We start from the raw sequence: 18870 nt of genomic DNA, 5'->3' as shown, positions 1-18870 counted from the left end.
GGGGGGGGGGGGGGGGGGGGGGGGGGGGGTGCAAAAGAGAGAGAGAGAGAGAAGGAGAAATATCTGCCTCACTGACCTGGTCGTCGCCGAACCGGTCTTTTCTTGCCGCTGCAGAAGCGGACTTTGCTGAACACCCCCAGGAAATGCCTCTCACAGAGAGAGCGGGGGTCTTTGCTGGGGCTGGGGCGGCGTTTGGAAGTAGAGACCCGGTCACTGTTCGATTCCCTCGCCTGGCGTTTCTGCCGGATCAGGGAGCTGGCGATCGCAGCCATCTCCCGGAAAAATTAATACAATTTAAAATAATTATTAAAAAAAAAAAAAAAAAACGACAGTCCAGTTCGGCAGAGTCCCGATGCGACTTCTTAGTTAAAAATAAATAAATAAATAAATAAATAAATAAAGATTCAACAAAAGCGTTGGTTTTAATGTTGTGTTTAACTAAATGTCATCCTGATCAAAGAATAAAGAACATCTTGTGAGTCGCGCGCCTTAAGTCACGCATCCTCTGAAGGAGACATCTCCGACCCAGACTTGGAGTGTCTCTGCGCTCCGGACCTTCCTCGTTCCAGCACAGATGTCCGGCCAAGGCCGCCGTGTCAGCCGTGGAAACATGCAACAGTGCGCGTGAGGTGAAGCAGCTGCGTTGTCATTGGAAATCTTCAGGTATTCCAGGAGCGCAGCGCCGCGTCTGACCAGCAGGGTCCGCACAGCAGCCCGTCCTGTGGACCCCCTTCAACAATTCACCCCCAAGACGAGTAACGGGCTGCTGTGCGCGGCGTGGGTGGAGACAGCAGCCTGTCCTAAACTTCCCCTCTCTTGTTTCACATCATTTCTTCAATCATGCGCGTGGATCAAGACACCCTCTGCTGCTGCTGCTGCTGGCGGTGGTCCTAGATGCTCCCCCCACCCCCCACCCACACACACACACTCTCTCCGGTTCTGTCGATGGCACCTCTAAGTGCAGTCTCGGGGAAAATGGAATCGACAGCAAAGGCTGCAAGGATGCTGCAGAGCTGGAACTGAAGCCAGCGGGAGCAATTAGTTGTCTGAAAAGCAACAATTAGTTGAGGCAACGCGCGCGCGCCCTCACCGCATAAATAATCCCCCCCAAAAAAGGAGCTTTATTGTTTCCAGCGCGTCCTGGAATGAACGCTGGTGTCCGTGCGTTACATTCCCGACAGAGGAGAGTCCACAGCCTCCCCCTTTCTGTCTCTTCCTCCCTCTCCTCCTCCCCCCCCCCCCCCCCTCTCTCTCTCTCTCTCCAACTCTTTTTAACGCAATCATACGTGATTGAGGTTCGTATGAGGAATTCTCCGGTGGTGTGCGGGGATGGATTCATCATCTCTCCATGACAAATAGATAAGAAGTGTCGGATGCGGTCGCCAGGAGGAACGTGCGTAAATGACTTTCACGCACATTTTTTTATTACTTTGTTTAATCACCTATTATCAGCAATTAATATATTGCTGCCTATTTTTGTGATTGTGAGTCAAAAGATAGGAAATTATTATTTTTTTTTAATTCACGATATTTGTTTTGAAATGTGTTTGTTTCACAGAAGTGAACAAAGAATCTTCATCACCTTTAGTCTGAACACCATAACTTCACAAGAACGTATGCCTACATGACTCAGGCGCCCTTCTTTCATTCTTCTTCTTCTTCTTCTTTCAGCTTTTCCCTCTTCGGGGGTCTCCATAGCGAGTCATCCTCCTCCATCTCTCTCTGTCCTCACTCCAACTACCTCCATGTCTCTAACTGCATCCATATATCCTCTTTGTCTTTTTCCCAGCAGCTGCATTTCTAACATCCTTCTACCAGTATACCCACTGTCCCTCCTCTGGACATGTCCATACCATCTCAGTCTGGCCTCTCTAACTTTATCTCCCAGTTGTTCAACCTGTGCTGTACCTCTGATGTTCTCATTCCTAATCTTATCCATCCTTGTCAGTAAGGAGAACCTCAACATCTTCATTTTTTGCCACTTCCAGTTCTTTCTCCTGTCTTTTTGTCAATGTCTCCAGACCATACAACATAACTGGTCTCACCACTGTCTTGTAAACTTTTTCTTTGGTCAGCCACTTGTGGCACAAATGTGTCACAAATCACTCCTGAAACTTTTCTCCATCCTGCCTGGACTCTGTTTTTCACCTCTTTACGCCCCAATTTGTATTGGACCCCAAGTATTTGAAGCCCTGCACCTTTGTGACCTCTGCTCCTTGTAGCTCACTCCCATATGTTTTCTGCACCCACTTGTTTATTTTTGTAAAACACACACAAAAAAATGCATGTATTGGGAGTAAAAGATCACCTGCAACCAGTTTCAGCAGAAAGCATGAATGGCAAACAAGACATTTAGACAGTGACAGATGATTTCATGCTTATAGAAATAAATATGTTTCCATGTCTGTGTCTTTGTGTGTGCGTTCATTTATCACTTGTGTTAGCAAAATATCTTGTGAACCACAAAACAAATTTGAATGAAATTATCAGAAAGTAACCAATGAATGAACATCTACAACTGACAACCCCGAGGAGTCCATTGTATTCAAGATGGCCGCCACAGCTAAGCGAGCTACGCAAACACCTAAAAAGTGGGAACTCAGTAAAGTTGTTAGATATTGAGCTCAAAACCAGTGTGGTAGTAGCTGAGACTCATTCTCAGCGCATACTCTGAAAGCTAACAGCTCAAATGAGATGGGGTTTTTTTTTAACTTTGCCACTGTCTGTGTGTTAGCAAAATATCTCATAAACCACAGGATGGGTTTTATTCAGGAATGGATCATTAAGTGTTACAACTGCTTCAGTTTAGGAGTTAACCAATTGAAGATGGCTGCCACGGCTTACTGGTTTTACGAAACACAACCAAAACACATTGAATTTTACAGATATTGAACTAAAATGTGGTATGGTAGTAGCTGAGAGTCATCCACAGCACATACTCCAAGCACTTATACAATGCACAGGATCTTACACTAAAACCTTTGTTTTGCCCATTGGCATAAATATGTTTGTCTGTTAGCAAAAAAATATCTTGTGAATCTCTGAGTTGATTTGAATGAAACGCTCTGAAATTAATCATCGAAGGGAACTTTGCAATTGATTACATTTTGGAGTCAAATGGCCATTACAGAAAATCCACATTAGCTTAAATAAAAATATGAATTTCACAGATAATGAGCTAAAATTGGGTGTGGTAGTAGTTGAGAGTCCTCCCCAATGCATACTTGTGAGCATTAACATTGCTCCAGATGTGGCAGCCTTGGGGAAATCAAATATCATGCAAGGAAAAGTTCAGCAAACTTATTGAATCAGTTTGGAACATCTAACAGCTTGCTCTCACACTTGTTTCACATTCTCTATCCAAAACAAATATGCTGTGCATGTAGGTGGTTATTTCATTTTATTTATTTGTTTATTTATTTATTTATTTATTTATGGGGCAAACATGTGTAATATTTTAGACATAATGAAAGTCTGAATGTTAAGAGCAGAAGCCATGTTTAGGCTTATCATTGTCCAGTGATGGACTGGGGACCTGTACAGGGTGTCCCATGCATCTCACACAGTGACTGCTGGACATGGGCACCAGTGACCCCCATGACCCAGAAAGGAAGAAGCAGGTAAAGATAATGAATGGATTGTCTTTAATGCATGTGCATTTCAAGACAGATAGCTAGAGAAAAGAAGACAAAAAAAGTTAGAACCAGAGAAATGGAGTCAGTCAGATTCTAAACTAAAACTCTTCATCAGGTAATGTTCTAATATTAAGCTGCAGGTGAGTGTCAGGAATGAACCTGCCACTGTAGTATAAAGAAACGCCAATAACAGTTTCAACAAAGCAACATTCATTATTCCCAGCTGGGAGCGTGATGTTTTCTGCTTAGATAAAGTTGAGCTGTGGTGCAGAATGTGGAGGAATACCTGGAAAAACGAACGGTGGCTTGAAATAATTGAGAGCAGCAGACATGGACATAAATCTTTGTCACTGAAAGATAAAGCACTCCCTACTGGGAGATATGCTAAGCTTTCTCATTCTACCAGAGACAATTAGCATTAACTTTATTCCAGCAGAGATATACTTGCAAAGCAATAAAACACTGTTGCAAGAAAGTTCACTGCAGATAATATAAACAGATTTTAATTGTCATTCAAAAAAAAATTGATAGACAAGGCTGGTGTATGCAGCTCCTCAGTTTGCCTTTTTAATTTAAAAAAAGTTATGCAAATTAAGAAGATTAAGAGCACTGTTTTAATTTATTTAGATGCTTACACAATCAAATCTTCTTAATAAGACATGAAACACTGCAGCATAACAATTTATGAAGAATGAATGAGATGAAATAAACTAAAGCTTCAGAGACTGTGGTTCTGCCAGGAAGTGAAGTTGATTCTTAGGCTCTGCTTCCCTCTTGTGGTGAATATTTGAACTGCAGGGGAGGATTCGAGAAACAAAACAAAGTTTCCCACAAGTTTCTCACTTCTTGATGTCCTTGAGATAGCTCACAGATTTATTGACTCACAATAGCTGGAGTGAGATTTCATAGTGTAATGTCTGCTCTGCTCTCCTGCCAAGTGTGGGGGAGGTGAAGAGTCGAAATGTGAAAGAAAAAAAGAGATTCTGAGGCTCAGATGCTGATTATCATCACACTTCAGTTATCGACAATGCTCATATAAATAAGATCAATTATATCCTGATACATGCTCAATAATCCAGGTAGAAAAATCCAACAAAGTTAAATCAGGTCCTCTGGATGGTTTGTTTTTGTTGACAAAAAGAAAATTAATTTAAAAAAAAAACTGTCCAGAGGACCTGATTTAACTTTGTTGGCAGATCAATTATACATTTAGATCATTGAGTTTAAGATCTGTGAAACAAATAAAATTATTTTCATTAATGTTGCTTTTTGAGAAGTAAAAACTGAGGCAGGATATGTGCAAATACATGCTTATAGCAGACAAAACACAAACCAGCTTGCAAGTCAAACTCTTAGGACAAGATATCCTGATGCATGTTCAATAATCCAAGTAGAAAAATCTTAAAAAGTTAAGTCTGGTCCTCTGGACATTCAAAAAACAAAACAAAAAAAAAGTTGAAACATTTCATCTTGCATCCGTATTGCTTTGTTTTGTTTTTTGGATGTCCAGAGGACCAGACTTAACTTTTTTAGACCTTAAGACAAGACTTTACCCAAAATAAAACAGATTTAATGTTATTCAAACTGAAAAATCAAACTAACTATCTATAAAGTACAGCAGTGTGAACCAAGGCCAATGTTTCATCATTTGTTTCTCTGCTTTCCTGCTCACCAAAACAGTTCTGTCCTCCTAACCAGAACCTGTACTCATGTCAGTACTGACAGTACAAGCAAGCAGCTGATCAGAAGTACAACAGAACCAAAATGTCAGCATAGAAACTACTGCACTGATCCACATAACAAGTTTTTTTTTAAGTCATAAAGAGATTAGACTTGGAAAACAAAAATCAGATCTTGTGTAATTGGCACATTAAGTTGAACTTAATATAGTTTTTATTTCTGTATATGTTTTCATTTACCTCCTTTGTTGTTGTTTTTGTTTTGCTTTGCATTGATTTTGGGGGATGCACGTCTTAAATTCATTGTCAACTGTGAGCTATTTTGATGAAGACAAAGGTTCAAAATTATATTACAATTTTAATTTGAACAAAGTTTAGTGAAACAAGGACATGACAAAGTTAAGATCACCAAAACTTAATTTCTTAAGGTATATAGTAACTAAGTCTATTTGAGTCATTCACAGAAAATGTTTCAGGGACCTGAGATGGTTAGTATCAACTATGAAGAAGAAAAATCCAGGTGTAAATCTCGCTCCGTAAAGGAAACCATGCAGGTGCAAACGTTTAAGCGCCCTCACAGAGCCACTCATAAAAACACTCTCAACTGAGACTGAAGAACAAAAACACTCTTTCCTCCACCTGCTTATCGTGATTATCTGCGGGCAAAAGTTTACTAGACCCATAAATGATCAGTCATTGGACAGTATATGTTGAGGACGCTTCCTCCTAATTTGCCTGTAGTCCTGCTTTGTTTTCCCAGAAATTTGCTCTGCAATTTGCAAAGTGTTCACTTCTCAGACACTTCTTATGTTGAGCCACAGAGTCTGACAACCGTGCATCATATACACATTAGAATCCTGATTTAGCAAGAGTTGGTAATGTACAGTTCATCTGTAAAGTATTCACAGTGCTTCACTTTTCCACATGTTATGTTACAGCCCTATTCCAAAATGTATTTAATTCATTTCTTTCCTCAAAATTCTACACAACAATATCCCATTATGACAATGTGGTAAATGCTTTTTTGAGATTTCTGCAAAAATAATTAAAATAGAAAACTAAGAAATCACATTTACATATCATTCACAGCCTTTGCTTTATACTTTGTTGATCCACTTATGGCAGCAATTACAGCCTCAAGTCTTTTTGAATATGATGTCACAAACTGAGCACACCTATCTTTAAGCAGTTTGTCCCATTCTTCTTTGCAGTAATTCTCAAACTCCATCAGGTTGGCTGGGAGACGTTTGTTCACAGCCATTTTCAGATTTCTCCAGAGATGTTCAATCAAATTCAAGTCTGGACTTAGCTACTCCAGGACGTTCACAGAGTGGTCCTGAAGCCACTCCTTTGAGATCTGGTCCATGTGTTTTGGGTCGTTGTACTGCTAAAAAATGAACCGTTGCCCCAAGAGTGCTCTGGAGCAGGTTTTCATCCAGGATGTCTCTACATTGCTGCATTCATCTTCCCTTCTGTCCTGACTAGTCTGCCAGTCCTGCTGAAAAGCATCCCTGTAGCATGATGCTGCCACCACCATGCTTCACTGTAGGGATGGCATTGTCCTGGTGATGAGCAGTGTCTGGTTTCCTCCAAACATGTCACCTGGCATTCACACTAAATAGTTTAATATCTGTCTTATCAGACCAGAGAATTTTGTTTCTCATGGTCTGAGTGTCCTTCAGGTGCTTTGAGACAAACCCCAGATGGGCTGCCGTGTACCTTTTATTAAGGAGTGGCTTTTGTCTGGCCGCTCTACCATAGAGGCCTGATTGGTGGATTGCTGCAGAGATGGTAGTTCTTTCAGAAGATTATCCTCTCTCCACAGAGGAACATTGGAGCTCTGACAGAGTGACTATTGGGTTCTTGGTCGCCTCTCTGTCTAAGGCCCTTCTCCCCTCATTGCTCAGTTTAAACAGCTGGCCAGTTCTAAGAAAAGTCCTGGTGGTTCCAAACGTCTTCAATTTATGAATGATGGAAGTCACTGGGCTCATTGGCATCTTCAAAGCAGCAGAAAGTTTTTTGTATCCTTCCCCAGATTTGAGCCTCAAGACAATCCTGTCTCAGAGGTTCCTTTGACTTCATGCTTGGTGTTTGTGCTTTGGCATGCACTGTCAACTGTGGGACCTTGTCTAGACAGGTGTGTGCCTTTCAAATCAAGTCCAGTCAACTGAATTTACCACAGGTGGACTCCCTGTAAGTTGCAGAAACATCTCAAGGAAAATCAGAGGAAACAGTTTGCATCTGAGCTCAGTTTTGAGCTTCATGGAAAAGGCTGTGAATACTTATGTTAGTTTAATTTTTTAGTTTTATATTTTTTTATACATTTGCAAAAATCTCAAAAAATATTTTTGCACATTGTCATAATGTGGCATTATGTGTGGAATTTTGAGGAAAGAGATTAATTGAATACAGTTTGGAATAAGGCTGAAACATAACAAAATGTGGGTGAAAAGTGAAACACTAAATACTTTCTGTATGCACTGTATCTGTTAACTTTGAAGTATAATCAAGTAAAGATTAAACTTACTACTGAGCTGACTCATGAATTTTTGACTGAGGTCATGGGGGTTATGCATCAGAGATGCAAGAAAAGGACAAGAAAGTACTATATAATCCAAGTCCAAAATATCCCAGTGTGTGTGCTGCTTTTGGTCCAACTACCTCTGAGGAATCTGCTGTGCTTAATGGAGTTTCTAATTGTCTGGCCTGAATTTGAGAGCTGAGATGCTTCACGGCGTGAGAGGAAGTAGGAGAAGGTGTTGCATCTGCTTTCTGTTTCGCTTTGTAAACACCAGGCAGTCTCTCGCATGCCTTTGAAAACAGTTATGTCATGAGCAAACTGTAGCAATGCAGTGACATGCCTCGAAGATAACTAGAGGACATGGGAGCAATCTCAGGCTTATTGCCAAGCACAGGTAACTGGTGTGCACAGGTCTGTGCGTGCACATGGATATCCCTGCTTATATCATATGGACTAAAGTGTAGCCTACAGTTTCATGTAAAACCTGCTCAAACCAAGTGTCTTATTTACAAATTAAAGCGATAAGCTGAATCTACTGCTTTTATGTAAGTTGAAGACCAAAACGAAGTTCAGGGACTCTGAGTTTTTGAGAAATGCAACTGTGTGCACATAGAAACAGGATTATTCTTCCACCTCTTATCTAACAAAGACAGGTACAAGATTCCAACATGGTCAGGTAATCAAGCTGGATTTTTAAACTGCTCTGAAAAGTTTGAGCCCCATGCCCTGAAGTGTCTGCTGAGGCGCTGTCCATGGTGCTGAACCGGTGCTGCTTGTTTGGGGCCCTCCAGGAGCGCTTCTAGCCCCCCTTGAAGTTTAATGACTTTGATCCCTGCTTAATCTATTTATTGACAGGCGTAGCACTGGCATTCTTAGAGCAAATGTAGCTCGGGGCAAGATAACACTGGAGCTCTGTCCTCTCAGGAGTAGCTCGGTGTTGTGCCAGCAGCCATCTGCGACGACCGGCTGCAGCCTGCACACAAAACTCGGGACAGATGCGAGGACACACTGCAGACTCGGAAGATGCTAAAGTGTATTCTTCCTCCCCTACCCCCTTTTGTTTGATCACTCAGGAGAGGCAGCATGCAGAAAGCAAGAGGCAAGCTGTTGAAGCTGTTTGTAGCTCACCGTCGGTGATAGTGGTCGACTTGGATCGTTGTCCACAGAAACACTGCAGCATATGCGCTCCTTTCTGAAGGAATGGCCTCAGAATCCTCATTGATTTGGGTTGGTGGGGGAGCCTTTCCTCAATCCAAACAACCGGACAGCGCTATACATCTCAACACGGCAGGGTTAGGCAGCATAGCCTCTCTCTCTCTCTCTAGGCTCTCTCGGCAGCCCTCAAAATGCCAGAAGGACACAGTCTGCGGGACAAATTACGCTAAAACGAGGCATCTTGAGAGATACCCCCTCCTCTCTCCTCTCTTCTTCTTCTTCTTCTCTCTTATTCCGGTCCTGTCTTATCCTCCTCGCACACGGTCATCCGCGGCTCACACGCTCCTCTTCCGTTACGCAAGGACGTTACAATGTGCTCTTTTTACTTGTGCACCGCCTGCCTCAGCGTCTTTTACCAGCAGCAGGAAGAACGGAGAGGAGATGGGAGAGACAGTGGAGGAAGGGAGGAGGAAAGGAGGGAGGGAGGGAGGAAAGGGAGCATTCACGCCAAAGTTAAACTGCAGGGGTAAAGTGGCAGGCCGGCCACGAGTGAGGTAATGCGGAGCTGACAGTTGAGGCTGCACAGATGTTGGACTCCCGGAGATTTTTGTTTCCTCTCGTTCCCCGCAAATCCACTGGGACGCAGCGGCAAACGCAGCGGCTGCGTCAGCTGCAGCCTGACGCTTTAAAGTCAACGATGTGATGTTTCCTCGTGGGCTGTAACAAAGTTTCAGGATCAGTCACCGCAGCGACCACTTTACTGTCCTTGAAGAGATATATTGTGTTGTGCAGCTGGTCAATAAAGATAATTTGTTGCAACATTTTTTTTATTCAAACTAAGTTAAAATTGGATCATGAGGCTCAGATAAAAGTTAGCCAAACAAGGTGATAACAGAATAAATATAAAGCTTTCTTTCTTCAAAGTTAGCAGTTGTAAAATCCAAATTTGACATTTACCCTGGATCAAATACAATAATTAAATATTTACTTCAGTAAGAAATGAAGATGCATTTATCATGTTTATTAATCAACTTGAAACACGAGAACTGAGTATTGCCTAAAATCTAAACTGCTTTCTCAGCTGTGAGTCATGATCTAAAACCAAGATTGAACTTATTTTAATGCATTCTGCTCCAGGATGACAAGCAGGACTGCAAACAGAACAATGTGCCAATTTAACCACCAGAGAGAGGTATAACATAAAATATTCAGCCATACAGACAAAAATAAGCATAAGACAGAATAAGTTGCCAAGAAAGAACATTGATCCATAAAGCAAGCTTTCCCAAAGATTATCAACAACAAAATTAATTTGAATGCAAAGACATTTTTATTAACTAAAAGCCATTATGTATTTGGCTGCACTTTACTGTTTTTCTACACAGTATTCTCACTTTTAGTCAAATAGATACAACAAAAACCTTAGGAACTTGCCCCAGCTGATGATAATGTGCAATAAAGAACAGAGCAGGTCAGTGAAGCACTTCAGTAACAGCAGCCATGCAAACAAGAAGAAGTCAAAGAGAGAGAGACACTGTGGAGGAACAAAGTCTGTATATTCAGCTCCCAGTACTGTCCCACTGCAGAGCCATTCACTACATGCAGAGAGAGCCAACAAAGGGGGTTGGTGAAAAAAAAAGTGTTTAAAAAAGAGCTTATTTCAGAGCTTATAAACATAAATATCACTGTGAATCTATATAATTAACAATGCAGTTTGACGAAAAAACATCTGCAGAACAAGTTTATATTTGTGTTCATTTCAGTAAAAGCTGAGGAACACAAAATAAAGTGAATCTGTCTTAAGATGAACAAATAATAAAACAAATTGTTCAAGCCAGTGTATCTCTTGTGCTGGTCCCAAGCTCAGGTAAATGGGGAGGGTTGTGTCAGGGAGGGCATCCAATGTAAAACACTTTTTTTTTGCCAAAATTATAATGCGAGTTCATTAAAAAAAACACCATAACAGATTAGTCGAGGCCCAGGTTAACAACAACCACCACTGGTGCTGATGACAAACTGGGTGCCGGCAGAAATTGTGCTACTGTTAGTCAAAAACCACAAGAAGGGAAATGTGTCAGGAGACAGAGAGAGAAGAGGAAAGTCAAGAATATGGGACTGAGGATGGAAACTCTAAATATGAGTACAATGACAAGCAAATGTAGAGAGCAGGCTGACGTGATGCAGAGAAGGAAGGTAAATGTTTTATTGTCCAAGAGACCAAGTGTAAGGGAAGCAAGGCTCGTAGCATTGGAGAAGGTTTAAAATGTTTTACCATGGTGTGGATAGAAATAGAAATGGAGTAGGGGTGGTCCTGAAGGAGGAGTTGGCAAAGAATGTAGTAGAGGTGAAAAGAGTGTCGGATAGGGTGATGTGTCTGAAAGTAGAAGTAAAAGTGTGATGTTAAATGTTGTCAGTGGTTATGCTTCAAATGTTGGATGTAATGTAGAGTAGAAAGATGAATTTTGAAATGATCTGGATGAAGTGATGGAGAGTATTCCCAGGGAGGAGAGAATGGTGATCGGCGCAGACCTGAATGGACATGTTGGTGAAGGAAACAGAGGGGATGAGGATTTGGTGTCAAGGACAGAAACCAGGAAGGATAGATGGTGGTGGATTTTATCAAGAGAATGGAAATGGCTGTAGTCAACACTTATTTCCAAAAGAAGGAGGAACATTGAGTGACCTATAAGAGTGGAGGAAAGAGTATGCAGGTCAACTACATTCTGTGTAGAAGAGGAAACCTGAGGGAGATTGGGGGCTGTAAAGTTGTGGCAGAGGAGAGTGTGGTCAGACAGCATTGGATGGTTGTGTGTAGAATGGGTGTTGTTATGAAGAAGAGAAAACTAGTAAATTCATAGAAGAAGCCCAAATGGTGGAAGCTGAGGAAGAAGAATGTTGTGAGGAGTTCAGAGAGGAGCTTTTAAAGGCTCTGGGTGGTAAGAAACAACTTCCAAATGACTGGGCTACTACAGCAACTTTAATTAAAGAGACAGGTAGGAAGGTACTCGGTGTGTCAACTGGACAGAGATGGATGATAAGGAAACTTGGTGGTGGAATAGTGAAGTGCAGGATGTTATTCTGAGAAAAAGATTAGCCAAGAAGAACTATGGCAGTGAGAGTACTGAAGAGAGGAGACATAAATATAATGAGATGCAACATAGAGCAAAGAGGGAGGTAGCAAAGGTAATGCAGAAGGTGCATAATGAGTTGTATGGGAGACTGGACACTAAAGAGGGCGAGAAGGACTTGTAGTGATTGGCGAGACAGAGGGATCAGGCTGGAAAGGATGTGCAGCAGGTTAGGCTAGGAGTGGTAATATTCTAACAAGTGAGGCAAGTGTGGATGAGTACTTTGAGGTGCTCATGAATGAAGAAAATGAAAAGGAAATAAGACTAGAGGTCGTATAAACTGTGGACCAGGAAGTGGGAAAGATTATTGAGGGTGAAGTCCAGAAAGCTCTGAAAATAACAAAGAAGGGGAAGGCAGTGGGACCTGATGACATACCAGTGAAGGTGGGAAAATATCTTGGAGAAATGGCAGGGGTGTTTTGACTCAAATTTCCAATGACATATTTGAGGGTGATACAATGCCTGAGGAACGGAGGAGAAGTGTGCTGGTGCCCATTTTAAGAACAAGAGTGATGTACAGAGTTGTAGCAACAGGGTAATTCAGATGATGAGTCACACATTGAAGATCTGGGAGAAAGTTGCCGAAGCAACTCAGTCCATTCCATTGATCTGGAAAGGAATAAGCTGGTTAAGATAGTGGATGGATATATGGATTGGAATGTATTATCTCATGCTAAAGTGATGGTAGAACTCTAATAAATTAAACATCTAGATGAGAAACCAAAGTCCATGCTCAATAATCCAGGTGTAAAATCCAACAAAGTTCAGTCAGGCCATCTGGACAGTTTCCTTTTTTGTGCTGAGACATTTTGCCCTCCATCCAGAAAGCTTCATCAGTCTGAGGAAGTACCAAACAAAACTGATATTCCCCCAACAGCCTACTCCAAAGTGGAAAATGTAGATGAGGGTTTCTCAGACTCAAAAGTTGACTAATCCAATACATACTTATTTCTTTTACCTCAGTACTCTATGTGTAAACTGTGCTTTAACAGAAAAAATAGTATCATTCAATTTAATTACCGTGTCACACCATGCAAACAAACTGTTTAAAAAGTAAAAGTGTAAGCCTGAGTGTGAGGATGACTCAGTTGTTTGGAAGCATAAAGAGCAAAGCTGCCCACAGCGGGGCATTCTGAATGAGGAGAAAACATAATTACAAAACGTATTAATAAAACGTACCTTTTTGTTTAATATCTGGTGACTAACAATACATAATACATTATACAAGGTTCTCATTACAGATACAGTTAGGAATTTTACTCATTTTGTATTTGTACTTGATAAATTCTTATGCCCTTCGTTGGTATTGTTTTTCTATTAAAAGTGCTTTGAGCCAAAAACTGAAACAAATTTGAAATTTTAAAATAAATATATAAAGCTACATTCTGCAAATGCACATACTCAAAAAATGAAGCATTGTGTATTAGCTGAGAGACATAGAATATTTAATGCAACACTGAACCGTTTGCTTAAACTATCACAAAGTTTTATAAAAGGCTTAAAAAAGGTGTGCCTAGCAACTTTTGGAAATTTGCATCTATTGATGCTTGCAAAAATCTGTTGCCAGCTACAAAATGTGCACACTTGACGTTAAGGGCTCAAACTGTACGTCCCACCACACCAACAGCACAGCTGACGTGTCAGCATAATGGTAAACAACTGATTTTTAATTATTTCTTTTTTTTTAAAACAGTTACAGTAAATTGTTTATGTGTGTGCATGTTTGACTTTATCTTAAACGTTCACGTGAGACTGCAAGCATGTGAGAAAATAATGATCAACATAGTTGCTATAAGGTTGATAAAAGTTTATTTAAATCAGTTAGAGCTGGAAAAACTGACACAATATGAACAGAAATATGATTCATGCTAACTTACACGGCATAATGGAACTGTCCAGATGACCTGACTGAAAATTTATTGGTTTTGAACCAGTTTGACATGACTGTCGACAAGGAAGAGGGCCAGCACCGGAGGAGGGAGCGTACCAAAGAGACCATTTTAGCACCAACATAACTGGTTTGGTCTTGTAGTGAACCAGATGACCTCAAATCTACCAGATGGACAGAGACTGTTAGTTTCATTGATCTGAATTAGTCTGGGCCATCTGATGACTTTCTTTCTTGAATTAATCAAGCAGAAAAGACAATCCTCTATAATCATTACTGTTTTACAAATGTTTTAATAATCAATTGTGGTAGTTTCACTCAATGCTTATAGGTTGAAAAGAACTACTCATCTTTATTTTACATAAACAGTAAGTAATGATTTTTATTCCTCATTCCAAGAAGAAATCACCTGAATAAGCATTCCTTGATTTTCTGTCTGAAATGAGTCAAGTCGTAAGTGTGTGAAAGTTGAGGCTTCGGTCAGCTAAATGTTTACTGAAGAAGAAATGTCATGTTTAAACTTTTTCAGAAGATTACCAAGAGTTGACTCCACGAAGTCTGCTGTTGCTGCAATAATCTTTTCTGTATGTGAAAACAAATTTCATTCTCTGACCTCGACTGTTGATAAACACCTTACGTCAAAACCACTCCTCTTTCTGGTCCTTCCACGAATCAGAAAGCTCTAAATTGAACAGGAAGTCGACCCAAATAAAATGTGGCAACTTCTCAGTTCATGTTAGATTGAGAGTTCTGGAGAACGTGAGAGTTCCAAGATTGAGAGTGCAGTCGGTTCTGAAAGCTTCAGAGCAATGAAGAATCCAGAGGTTTTTTGGGGATTATAATTCTGTTTTGAGCTAACCACGCACGACTCTCTGAAGGTTTGGTAGCTCTCGACGGAGACGCTGAAACGAGTCAGAAAGGAACTACTCCAAGGCTGATTCATCATCAACAGGTAGATGGTTCTATTTTGACCAAGTGTACCGTGAGAAGCTGAGATCGGACGGAGCGTGCAACTTCTGGTCAAACAGATTAAATTCCCTCACATATTTCCTCTGTAAGATAAATCTCAATTTAATCTTAAACTCTTCTCTCTCATAAATCAGTACAGATATTTTTAGAAATGTCTGAAGCAAAGTCCTCAAATCACCGCCGAGTGATTTGAAGTTCATTTTCTGTGAAACTGTCTGTTATTATTTTCATATTTTGCCAAATTAATGTAAATGTTTGATGTTAAACTTTGATTCTGAAAATAAATGATTCCATTCATTTGATGGGTCAAAGGTAATAACGTCTCTTGTTCGCATTCCTTTAAATTCAATGCACGACATTACACAGTCAGAAAAATGAAGAACTCGTGAATATTGTATGCATATATAATTCATATATTTGTCATACAACAAGTGACACGTATCTCACGTGACTCACTACAAACTGGTGGCCTCGTACGTTTCATGAATGACTGTTAATTCGTGTGTAAATTGATTTAAATGTTGGCATGTTGAAAGAGTAACAGCTGATGAGCTGTGAATGTTTACGCAGCGGCTGGGCTGCGCGCTTGGAGCTGCACCTTTCAAGCAAACGCTGCATGTATAAGCGTTACGCTGGCAATGTTTTAAAAGCTGAAATTGAGTCATTGAGTCTTGTGTAAGCTGAAATTGTACGTCTGTTACGTGTAACTAAAAGCTGATGAGCTGTGGAAGACGTTATTCTGTTTAAAAGTACGAGGTTCTGCTAAGACCCGGCTGTGGGTTCTGTTCAGTTTGAACGAGTATTTTGAATAGATGGATAAACGTTTTAAAAGCTGAGTGCCATCTCAGAACACAGTTAGAAGTTGTTTCGCTACAATTTTTAACAGAAAAAGTGCATTTTGACAGTTTAAAAGACGAAAAAGTGACGAACTATTTTACGCTAATCTAACTTGCTAGCTGGAGAATACGCTTCGTGATTGGTTGAATTCGCTGTTGTGGAGCGCTTTCATTGGTTGAGAAGTTTGACTGACGTGCTACGTCATCTCCCCTCAAGCCTGCGCTGCGTTGCCATTGGTGATTTCAGTCACGTGACCCGGATATGAAATTCATTTTCATAGGGAAATAAAATCTGCTTTTTAAAGCTAAAAAGCTCCCCTAAAGTGATTGTTGACACACTGTTAAGTGCTTCGAAGCCTGCTCGCTGAAATTCTGCCACGTTAGAGTTTAAAAATTCGTCAAAAAACGATGTTTCTAAACAATGCTAGCGATGCTAATTTTAAGCTAACAAGCTAACGACCGGGGCCTTAACTACGCCAAAAATCACTAAATGAAGCTGAAATATTGTTCCAAAAACTCATGTTCAGGCTAAGAAGTCGTGTTTGTTGAAATTGTGCCACTTTTGTGTAAAAAATCCGTTCAGAAATGTTGATTTTGACCGAGTTTAGCCGAAGCTAACTTCAAGCTAAGCGGCTAACAACAGGATGTCAACCGAACGCCACAGGAAGTTATAGCTCCCCTAGTGGATAACACAAACAGTGTCTGAGTTAAGATTAGTAAGGTAAGGCTGACATCTTCTGGACAACCTTGAGAAGACAGGTTTCACTCGCTTTTTAGGTCTAAATAGTGAAATTAAACGTTTTAATTTTTCCAAAAGGCATTTTTCGAGTTAATAAACGTTCCTTAAAGCTGAAAATTACTGTTATCTTGCATTTTAAAAGTTATAAGGTATTTATGCAAACGAGCATTCACCAAAACAGTTTTATTTCACTGGTAATTCCTTAAAACTAAGGTACAAAAATAAACATTAACTTTTTAAAAATAGAAACAGTTACAGATTTTCACAAAGTTGGGAAAAGTTTACTCATTTGCTAAAAGGATAGTGCACGTTTAATTGAAAAATCACTAAATAAAAGTAAATACATCAGACAAAGAGACTTTGCTGATTTTATTTATTTTGAAAAACCTAAAACATTAAATTCTCCTGTTTAATCTTTAAATAGAAGAAAAATGACAAGCAAAGAAGAAGAAGACGACTTTTCAAAACCAACAAATGATGATATCATTTTTGGGGCCTTAAATATTTTAACAACTCCACTGATTGGTACACAATTAGAGCAATTACAACAACTTGATGAAGCTCAAAGACAGGAAGAGCTGAAAAGTTTGGCCGCAGGAACATTAAATACAGAGAGTAAAAAGCTCAGCCTTGAACGGTTAGCAAAAATCTCCCTGCTTCTAAAAGCTGAATTGGATGAACGGTCGGAACGCCTTGACTGGATGTCTAAAACACATGAGAGGAATCTCTCAGAAATGCAGGCGTCACTAGAAGCAAAATCTTATGAAAAGATTAAAGAAATAGACCGTCAGTACAAAGCCACGTGTGAAGATAACGATGTGCTACAACAACAGTTGCAGCTTGCAAAAACTGAGCTGGAACAATGCAAAATAGATAAACAAAATCTACAAAAGCTACATATGCGTTTAGAAGGTGACTACTGTACATCCCAGGAACATTTAAAAAAATGTGAGGCGAAACTAATAGCAGCAATAGAAAAAGGTAAAAATGTTGGGCAAGGTGACCTGGAATCAAAACCAGACCCTGAACAGGATCGGGGTAATACACCAATCACTCAACGACCTCTTTACTCACATGGTGCTTTTAGACCCATCCAATCACCTACACAAACGGGCAGAGTAACACCCCCACAACTGATCACGCATGTGAGACCATTGATATCTTCTCCATCAATGGATGACTTGCAAAAAATCTCAAAATATGTACAACGTTTCATCCCTGAACCGTTGGGCTCCGCTGGAACGAAAGCGTACCTCAGAGATCTGGATTTCAGATTGAGAGCTTATCCAAACGCAACGGTAGAAGATAAAATCAGTCTGATACGACTCACTTCGGACAGAGATGTGTTTACCTTCATCGAGCGTCTGCCAGATGCAACGAGAAAGGATTACAAACTTCTGTGTGAAGCTCTGATCAAAGAGTACGACACCTGCGCAGGACCTACTGGGTATCCAGCCGCAGACAAGGTCACGCAGGGCAAGAATGAACATCTAAAAGTTTATTACAAAAGAATCTTCCAAGCTTATTTTGGTAGCAGAAATGAAACCGGAATGGAGGAAGAAGAAGGTTTTAAATTTGTTTTCAGCAAAAATCTCCATCCTGACATTCAAACGTCAGTGCAAATGATGGCAAATTACAGAGAAAAATCCATCAGTGAGATTAAACAGTGCGCTGTGAACGTGTTTGAGGCACGTTGTCATGCCAAGACGCCCATAGAAGTGTTTCCTGGTGTAAAGGTTAAACCCCACTCCCTAGAATTAGAAGGAAGGCGTGCATCGCCACCCCCTCCTAAAAAGGGAGAAAAAAGGCAGTATTTTCAGACTAACAAACCGCATCATGAAGGTGCACGCTGGGATAAAAAGGCTCCTCCTCCAGAGGACGAACGTGATTATCGTAAATGGGACCAGCGGAGGACGCAAAAAAATGGGAACCGAGAGGAACCCCAAAAAGACGTACCTAGCCGCCCCCCACCTCGGACGAAACGTCCAGAGGCGAAAAAATCACAAAAATCCCAGAAAAAAGGCCCTCCACCTCTGAACTCGGAAGAGACAGAAAAATTGCGTGAAATGTTAGAAGATTTGAAACACACTGACAAGGGAAGCCGACCAAAAGCACTATGCAGTGAGGTACTCACTACAGCATCTCTGGACGCGAATGACAACACTACAGATGTCGGTGAGACACACCAAGACGTTGCTGTTGTTGCCTCAAACAACCCCTCATCGGATGAAAGGGGGGTAATCACACACACAAACGATGACCAGTCATCGCAAGCTGAACACGCAGAAACAGCTACAGCTGTGCTGACGGTTCAGACAAA

At 40.7% G+C, this 18870-nt stretch overlaps 1 protein-coding gene across 2 annotated transcripts in view; it reads right to left on the bottom strand.

The window, feature by feature from the left end:
- LOC119415132 (fibroblast growth factor 12) overlaps nt 1-9024 on the bottom strand; it is a 39465-nt gene extending 30441 nt beyond the window's left edge. Inside the window, exon 1 of one of the 2 annotated variants that reach the window (XM_037682277.1) lies at nt 8964-9024. In XM_037682277.1, coding sequence (XP_037538205.1) covers nt 8964-9015 — 52 coding nt within the window. In that variant the 5' untranslated portion in view covers nt 9016-9024. Of the gene's footprint in view, nt 1-76; nt 346-8963 lie in introns of those variants that run through there. The other variant, XM_037682278.1, reaches the window with a different exon arrangement.
- Between the last annotated feature and the right edge of the window lie 9846 nt (nt 9025-18870).

The sequence above is a fragment of the Nematolebias whitei genome, chromosome 9 (assembly GCF_014905685.2).
Source record: "Nematolebias whitei isolate Nwh7 chromosome 9, NemWhi1, whole genome shotgun sequence".
NCBI classification, from domain to species: Eukaryota; Metazoa; Chordata; class Actinopteri; order Cyprinodontiformes; family Rivulidae; genus Nematolebias; species Nematolebias whitei.
Note: the sequence above shows the minus strand (reverse complement) of the source record. Positions and strands in the feature narration are given on the sequence as shown.